General features: G+C 33.4%; 1 protein-coding gene across 2 annotated transcripts; it reads left to right on the top strand.

The window, feature by feature from the left end:
* The first annotated feature begins 321 nt into the window (after window positions 1-321).
* On the top strand, window positions 322-6437 carry LOC142976179 (juvenile hormone-binding protein-like). Of its 2 annotated transcripts, none has more exons than XM_076119435.1 (5): window positions 322-434; window positions 1783-2011; window positions 3097-3221; window positions 3930-4079; window positions 6249-6437. In XM_076119435.1, exons 1-5 carry the CDS (start codon window positions 377-379, stop codon window positions 6410-6412), a joined length of 726 nt encoding a protein of 241 aa, XP_075975550.1. In that variant the 5' UTR covers window positions 322-376; the 3' UTR covers window positions 6413-6437. The 2 variants fall into 2 exon arrangements, with proteins under 2 accessions (XP_075975550.1, XP_075975551.1); XM_076119436.1 differs by lacking the exon at window positions 322-434 and adding an exon at window positions 1449-1608.
* Window positions 6438-9541: the final 3104 nt, after the last annotated feature.

A 9541-nucleotide genomic window follows, 5' to 3' on the forward strand; every position in this document is an offset into this window, starting at 1 on the left:
AGTAAAAAATGTTACAAAAACGGGGAAAATTTTGACCCATTCTCTCTTATGTGACGCAAGCAAAGTTGCGCGGGTCAGCTAGTAAGGGATAAAAGTTTATGCGAACGATACTGCTGGATTAAGCTAGTTATAAACATAGCTGCGATGACCTAGTAAAATAAAAAAATAGACATTTTCATTTGTGAACACAGTTGCAAATTATAACTGAACAAAAGAAACCTTGAGTAACTTCCTGTAAGCATGTTGACAAACTCAGTGCAAATATGGATTCTGCGAACTCCATGCATAATTCAATCGTATATATAGATCAAATGAAGTAAATAATGTTCTATAATGTATTAGTGTCTGTAATTGGCATCATCTCGTGACAAATAAAATGTTGTTTTATACGAGTGTTCTTCTTCTAGTATGTGTTTCTTCTGTGTTTTGTATAGGTATGTGTACATATTTTTTATAACATAAGTTTTCTATTTATTATTTAATAAGCTTCTGCTTGCGACACCGAGTGAAAAAATATCAAATATCCCGGGGTTTAAAATATCCAACGTGTTCCAATGCAATCCCGTAAGTAGTGCCATGTTTGCATTTATAATAAGTGTAATTAAGAATTGCAAGACTAACCTTAAAGCCTTTTAATTTGACGCCATGAACGTTTACAACCGATATCGCAATAAGTGAAATCAAAAATGTATAAACAAATTTGAAAAGTTCATAATTTTCTATTGCAGATTTTAACCTTTTATTTCTATCATAATAATATGTAATACTGTTACTGTGTATTACGATTTTATATGTTTCTTTATTATTTTCGCAAGTTCCGTCCAAATGTTAATATTTAGATATCACTAAATGAATTAGCGTTAGGCGATAAATTAAGCAGTGTATTTTTAAATACTGGTTGAAGTCAAAAGTCAAACAAATAACGCGATAAAATTAGAATTAGACAACTATCGATCTCATACTTATTAAGTATTGCAAATAACTCATTAACTGATACCAAAATCGTGTTTACTTTCGTACACATTTATATTTGTCACATTTCTTTTTTAATTTTTCATTACTAATAAAATATCTTACTTTAAACTTAGTGACTAAAGCAAGCAAGCTAGGATTGTCTATATTTATCAAAAAATTTATTTGTTTTAAAATCAATTTTAAGTAAGTGTTTTAGCGCTACCAGAATCCAGCTAAGGACGTCTTATCTGATGATTTTATGCTTATAAAGGAAAATTTAAACTTTAGTTACGTTTACAACATCCATGACATTAAGAAGGTCGTTCAAGGTTCACAAATAGGTAATAATCATAATCATTATCTTGTGTTCCACCTAAACAACTGAATCAGTCTCAATATTTCATAGTACCGCTTATATACTCGTAATTATCGTTTGTCAACGCGTTCATACGTTTGATAAAACCTGACCTTTGTTATCAAATTCTTTCTTGTATTCACTTATATCGATTTATTTGTATATAGCGTTACACATAAATGAGAAAACAAGTGTTTAATGGTCAGTTCTTAATTACTCCTCTTTTGGTTAGAACGTCTGCAACATGGATTTTAAAAGCTTCTTGCTGCTTGCATTTGCTCTTGTGTCGGCCAATGGACGTACGTAATAATTATATCATTTCGTTTTTTTTTAAAACAGATAGAACATGTACAAACACATGTACATGAACATGTAAACAGATACAACAATTTTTTTTTGTGTTAATCTTGAGTCATTTTAAATTCATTGAAAATAGAATTACCTGCTTAAGTTGTTCCTTTATTTTGCTGCAGAAGCACTTTTCGAGCCATGTTACAAAGATGACATAAAATGCCTAAGTACTGCTTTGGAGGATTTCTTGTCAAAGACCTACGGTGGGGTCGCCAACTACAGTCTTGAGGCCATAGACCCATATGTCATCTCTTCTTTGGAAGTGGTTGCGGACGAAAACATGGGTTTGGTGTTCAATTTCAAGAACGCTAGACTGACTGGGATGAAGAACATGAAGATTCTTGATTACAAGTAAGTAACAGATGCTGTTTTTTTTTCATTACACCTTTATACAAGGTAAAAAGCAAATTTACAAGTCTACGTGATTTTGAAAATGTTGAATAACAGAATGTCGTGTGTAGTTTTATATTCAAATGTATGCTGTAAATCGAACAAATTCATGTTCACAAATCATAAAATCATTGAAGTAGAATTCAAATAACAACGTGGTACGAATATAAAATAACGTGATTTTTTTACTTCTTGATCTCTCTTTAACCTATTTTAAATTTTATGAATAATCTATTTATGTACCTTGCAAAAATTTCTTTGTTTTTGTAACATATAATGGAATATAGAACGCATCGAAGAATTGTATTAAGCATGGGTAATTTGATTGCACTTCCTTTAAAAAATGCTGGCATGAAATGAGTCAATACTTTACATAAGCCAAAACTAAGGTACAAATTTGATGGCAGGTGAGATTATTATAAAACACTATCTCTCTTAAAATAATAAACAGCACTATAATTACCGCGCAAAACAACACAAGATTTTCAAAAAAGGCTCAACAATCTCTCGAATGACATAATTGTTGTTATCAATAAGGAAAAACAGTACTTATTTGTTTATCAGAATGAACCCTTATAATATTTATCACGACAATTAATTACATAAACCTGTGTTAGATAATAACTTAGTATGAAAGATAGAATCATGTTAGTGGTAAAAAGTTACACAATTTTTCAAATTTTCCACAAACTATTTTAGAAGATGTGTACAAATAAGGTCAACTAGACCCAACTTGTTTGTTGTGGTACTAATATTATTTACATATTTCCATGGTATGCCAATAAAATGGTATGATTTTAGAACTCAAAATTAATGAAATATATAATTATGTTTTGCAGATATTATGCAATCATTTATCTGAACCCCAAATTGATATCAGGCACCAGTTGACAACAATGTATTTTTTACAATTTACACTTACATAAGTTGTTTACATTTAATTTCTAGATTAAAAAAGAAGTCTCATTATAACCTAAAATGCATTTTTGATAACACTAATTGTAGTTGTTTCAACTTTGTTATCTTGTAATGATAACTTTTTTTAGGATGGACACGGCCAAACAAACTGTTCTGCTCAAAATGAAGGTCAACTTGGAAGTAAATAGTGATTTCCAGATTGGTCTGACTAAATCTAGCAGAACTTTGAGCGGTCCTTATTCTGCTTCAGCAAGTAAGTAAACGCCAAAGATGTATAAAATATTAGGTCGGGGAAAAAGTCTTTTCGCATTATTATATGTATATATGAACTTGTAATAAAATCTCTTTGGTTTCAAGAATCACAAATGAGTACACGGTTCATTAGGTTTCTTTCAGTGAGCTCGTTAGGTACCCAAATATCGAGCTTTTTTGTGTAGAGAAAAGATTTTATTACAAGTTCATACATACTATAATGCGAAAAGACTTTTCCCCCGATCTAATACGCATCTTTATGTTATATCTTTTGTTATTGACCCCATGTTTTTTGGATTGTCAATAATATGGGGCACACTACCAAGCTTCGGGCATTTATATAGCCTTACTAGCTGACCCGAAAAACGTTGTTTTGCCATAAAAATTAAAAAAAAAGTGTTACTTAGGGGCATGAAAAATAGATGTTGGCCGATTCTCAGACCTACTCAATATGCTCACAAAGTTTCATGAGAATCGTTAAAGCCGTTTCGGAGGAGTACGGTAACGAAAACTGTGACGCGAGAATTGTATATATTAGATATTATTTTGCCGGACCTGCTTTTACTATCGGGATCATGGATGATTCCTAATTCTTCGTTATGTGATATCTGTAATTCCCACTCGGTTGTCACCACTGTCATAAGTGTATTACTCTACTTTTTATGTATTACTTAGCAATAAGTTATATAAATAATTTTCGTATTTACAGTTGTTCACGAGACCATCAGTTACAGCTACAAACTGTTTACCGTCAATGGAGAAGACTATTATGAACTCGGCCCAGAAACCAGCATATGTGAAATTGTTGAGGAACCCAAAGTGACATTAGGAGCTGAATTGCAACAACAAGTTGCTAGTGGTAAGTACTAAGAAAACAAAAAAAAAGAACATAATATGGGTAGGTTATTACCATAGACCGCTATTGCCTTAAGCAGTGACAGTAGATCGGAGTCAACAAATTTTTGGATAGGGCTATTGGTGGTCGATCGTCTGATCTATGGATCAGTCGACTGAGTGTACTTTGCACTGCGTCTACGTTCTGTAGCTCTACCATGAGTTGGCAACTATAGTCTCCCGCAGACACTGTAGTTGAAAAAATGTATGAAAACTCGAACAGCGCCTCTAGCGGATAGTTAAGGTACCAACATTGCTACCATGAGTCACCATAGTTAGTAACGTGTAGTTAAATCAAACAACAGTGGATGTAGATTGGCTTTGTCGTTCATTCTTTCCGTACGATAATGGTACCATGAGTTACGAATTTGACAGATGCTGTAGTAACGAACTATTACTATAGTAGTTGCGGCACTCACCGACTTTGAGCTTCGTGAGAGCGTATTGTTTTACAAATAATTGAAGTTATTTTCCATTAAAAAATGTTCGGTAGAACAAATATTGGTTGTGATATGTTTGAAACTGCTGCATTCAAAGATGAACGACGTGAACAAAGACATTTCAAAGTTGTATGCGTGAATTAAGTGGAAATCCCCTCAATCCCTCAATAATTGTAAAACAAAGTTTACAAAACTATATCGACTAACAAAGAAGTGTTTATAGAATTATGTGATTTATTATGTCAACACACGGGTTTAAAATCATCTCAAAGAGTTTCATTAGCATCAAAGGTATGCCTGTTAAGGTTACCTTTGATTTGTATGTATGTATATTGTATCAGCGTGTTGTTGGGGAGGCGAACCATTTTTTTCCCAAGAGGCCACAAGGGTGATCATTGTAAAAGTTACTTCAGCTTTAAACCATGCAGTTTTTGCAAACATGTTCATAAAGTTTCCTAGGACGCGGCAGTAAAGAGGATTATTTAAACAAAGGTGAAATTAAAATTAGTTGCTAATTAGAATCCTTGTTTAATTTTGAATTAGTTGTTAACTAGCACTAAAACGTAACTGAGGTGTTTTCTTTTGTCCCCGGCTGACAATAAACAAAAAGCAATAACACAAAATCAAAAATACACGAAAACGTACCAAATTATATGTAAGCGACGACTTCTTATTTTTGGTGGTTAATACTACCATATCAATTTGAAACGTGTGTCGTATTTTCTCTCTGTCTGTCTTATGTGAATAGAAGGAGATAGAACTACAACACTCAAGCTTAGTCAAGTTACAGATTGAATGTTGACATTATGTCGCAAAACCACAGATTAAAAATCTTACTACGAACGATACAGTTTTAACTATAACGAGAGTAGTTAACGTCAACACAACTCATGGTACGAACATTTAAGCCCACTGTTGTAGTTGCGTTCTCACGTTAACTACTCTAGTTAAGTAAGATGTTTTTACTACGCCAACTCATGGTAGAGCTACTGTCCGCTTCCTAGTAAAACTACTTATAGTTGGGTTTTTCGGCTGTATCTAAACTCACGAAGCATGCAAAAAGTAGGGTTTTCATATTCACTTTTAACCAGGTGAAATTCCCAATAATAGCAACTTTTGGGAAATAAATAATTGTTATAATTAGGTGATTAAGAATCACTTTATCACAGATATTCCTAACATACTATTGATCTATTAGCCGCAGGCGGTTTCGGAATTTTCCTTAAACATATCCGTGAAACTCCGTAAACACATGGATAGATCTGCTTACTACGGTTTGTTTCCATATTATTGTTTATGTTTACCGAAGATAACAAATGAGTGACAAACAAACTAAACTCCACATAGTATAACGTCATACAAAGTAATTATTACATTTGTGTTGTCTTAAAATTTTAATGGAGTGTACACATCGACTAAGCAAAGTGACGTCATGATGTCAGTGACTATAATTCAAAGGAATCACGTCAGCGACTCGTAGCAAGTCGTCGACACTTCTTCCTTCTTAGACTCCTTGACGCATATTATAGCAACAAAATACTTTTAACTTGTATATTATTATTAGCTAAAAAATATATATATTTTTTGTTAAGAAAGTTTCTACCGATATTTAGACTGAATCAAAACTGAACAGTATTGCAACGTGGCTGCAAAACGAGATTTTAACATAATCTAATCATTTTAATTGTCAACAGATCAAGACGCAGTGAGTTTGAAGCCTCAATGGGAAGCTAACAAGGTGGCATTAAGAAAGAAGACCCTGTGCAAACTCGCGAACAGCGCATTTGTGACCGTCATCCAAAACTTAAGGTCTTTGGCGAAAATCGTCCCTAAAAAGAACTTCTTTAAAGATATTTAAGCAATAAATGTGATATCAACAGTTACTTGTTAGAATTTTTATTACTTTTTGCTTTTTTTTTTTTGGTCGGACTTGTTACCTTACTTACCATATGATTTTTATTATTGTGCGCTAAAGAATATAACCACACCCTTACCCATTTAAATTTACGTATTATTCATGGCACAAAATAAAAGTTAGTGTATTTCTATCTTTTCCCAAAGACATAGTTCATTCACTTACTAAAATTGGTTCTTGAGATGCCATAAGCACGAACTCCGCTCCTAGTTACTTATTTCCCATTTTCCAAACACTTACCACACGCTCTTTTAATAAAGTATCACTAAATCATGAAGTGAAGTTGGCGTCATTAAAATTACGCCCGAATTCCACTACAGTCCATATTGCCGTCAGACGAGATAAATGGCCCAGGATTCGTTGCTAATGGCCTTTTTACGAAGGATAATAAACACTGATATAACCTAAAAGCAAGTACAAGTTTATATACCACCTATTGTTACGTAAACTAAGGAAAAATGCCTTATGGCCGGATTCACTACTTCTAAACATCAGCTAGCGTAGTTAGTAGTGCCATTCTCTACAGTCGGTACTATCAGAGTTTGACACTTAGATTGTACTGCAAGAATAGTTTTTAAGACGCTCGCTAGAGGCTCATACAAAACAAAACTTCTCGATAGCTAGCTTCTCGGTAGTCGATAGTGGTAGAGAATCACGCTACTGATGGGATATTGACAGTTTTTTTAACACTAGCTGTCGCTTTTAATAACGTAATGAACATACGTCATCCTCACAACACAAAGCTAAATAACTTTGTAGTAAGTATCAAAAACAACTAGAATATTATAACTGGTTGAACAGAGAAAGATTCATCGTATAATCCTGTATACGATTCTGTTTACAAATATTACTATTATAAACATCCTACAAAAAAGAACTTGTTTTTTCAAAAGGTACAGAAAAGCCTACGTAATAGCCTAGAGATACCTTTTATTTATTCCACATACATATTAAACATTACTGTATGACAGCTGACATCACAACTCCGTTGACCTAATAGAAAAATGGTACCTAGACAAATATTGAAAGGACAGGAATAGATTAGGATTATGTACTTGGTCATAGGAAAAATATTTTATCTGGAAAAGGTACTGAATCTAGATCACGATATGAAGAATACAAATGTTTAATATTTTTACGATTTCTCTTTGAACAAAGGTTCATACAATAGACAGAAACAATATTCAGACAAAGTTGTTTAAAAATAACTCTTCAAAATTTCAACGGAACGCTTTTAGAAAACATTGGTAGTTGGTGGTTGGTGTTTCTTTGGTACATTTTAGGAAGGGGACTTTTGTGTCCCTAAATGGATTTTATTTACCGATTTTGATTGCCATTGCTACGGTGATAGATATTTTTAAGAATATTTAGGTTCACTCGACTTATTTAAAACATTTGAAAGCAAAACAAGTGTCAAACAATTTAAATATAATTATATGTAAGTAAGTATATAAGTATCCAAAAATCTCCTCACCACATAATATCAAACATTATGTTGGGCACATAAATCTTTGATATGATATTGAATCATCAATACTGACACATATAATGCTCAAGTCTAATGGGAAGACCTATTAAACTAAGCATGTTGTTTTCATATAAGTATGAGACAATCTTTGGACTAATGACCTCCTGACTCGTAACTCAAGCGACCCGTGAAAGTGTAAGGTATCTTCATAATCTTACGCATGTAATATGACAAACATGCTGTTTCAATGTGGTTACTGATCGGTGTGATGATGTGTAATGTAACGCGTTACAGCGAACTTACATGCAGTCGGGACGGGGACATAAAGCGCTCCCAGCGAACAAATTAGACGTGTTATGATTGCTACACAACATAGGTATCGCGTAGAGCTGTCAAATACTCGAATCAATCGCTCGAATGTTAGGAACAAGTGACGCCGGCAAGCCGCATAACCGGCCAATTCGCCGGCACTGTTTATAGGAGCCCTTACACGGATTTTATAGACCAACAACTTAGTAGAGCGCCTTGCATGTAAAGTTCGCAGCTGGTAGAACTATTGAAAATCCAGAACTTAGTACATCAGTGACCCGTAGGGTCATGTAGCTGACAGTGCCTTTAATTATTATAACTATAACTTAGATAAGCCATGCATACCAAGACTCTCAACTAAGTAGTCACACTAAAGCAAACGGCTTTATATTTCGTGCTCGCTGCTAATGATACATAACTTCGGTACATCGGTTAATACTCACTTTAAGATAAGTATTACAATTTTTTTTTAAATAAATTATCATAGTCTGTCAGACTGACGACAAAAAGTATTAAAACTCTAGTTTTATACCAAGTCCAAAATATAAGGTATAATGTTTTGCCCGCACCTTACAAACCCACATATTCCTAGTTACTGAACTTCTTGTTGATTCTAAGAATTGGCTAACGAGAAACTCAATAACACTTCATCCGATCTATGCACCCAGAACTACAAATCAACACAATCTGTACTACAAGTTTGCTTCAAAGCAAAATAAATATAAAAAAATATAACTTTACTGATTTATAATCGCATAGTAACGGACTGCAGTTATTAAATCAATACCTAAGTAAATACTTAGTAATTAAAATTGTCTATAATATGTTTGTTTACCGATAATATCTTACACGTGTATGCTTGTTACGTATCAATGTTACAATGTCGACTTTTATGACGAAAGTGAAAACTGTCGACGAGTGGTATTCCTCCAGTTGACGTCATTGTAACATGTGCCCGTGCACTGAACATTATGCACTTGCATATAATTATGTAAAGTTATAAGTTTAATCTTTGTTGCTATCGGGATAATAGGTGCGTAATATTTTTATGGCTTTATGTTTCTCTCTCTCTTTACTTCTCCAGATCTATATAAATTAAAATTAATCGCCCATAACTTTAATATGAATAACTAAACTTTATTGTACTTTTAATTCCTATTTTATCTTGTTTGTAACGAGGTCGGGACAAGGTTTGTATGAGATCAAAATTTCCACGGGAATGGAATTAACGGGATAAAACTGTACTATCCCCGGACGGAGATGGGCCAGGCCGCTAGTGATAGATAAATATGTTT

Source organism: Anticarsia gemmatalis, chromosome 10 (assembly GCF_050436995.1).
Source record: "Anticarsia gemmatalis isolate Benzon Research Colony breed Stoneville strain chromosome 10, ilAntGemm2 primary, whole genome shotgun sequence".
Lineage (NCBI taxonomy): Eukaryota > Metazoa > Arthropoda > Insecta > Lepidoptera > Erebidae > Anticarsia > Anticarsia gemmatalis.

Coding starts and splice junctions, on each gene's coding strand:
- LOC142976179 (XM_076119435.1), top strand. CDS start 377: ATGTTGTTTTATACGAGTGTTCTTCTTCTAGTATGTGTTTCTTCTGTG. Junction 435..1,782: donor TTCTTCTGTGTTTTGTATAG/GTATGTGTACAT, acceptor ATTTTGCTGCAG/AAGCACTTTTCGAGCCATGT. Junction 3,222..3,929: donor TCCTTATTCTGCTTCAGCAA/GTAAGTAAACGC, acceptor TCGTATTTACAG/TTGTTCACGAGACCATCAGT.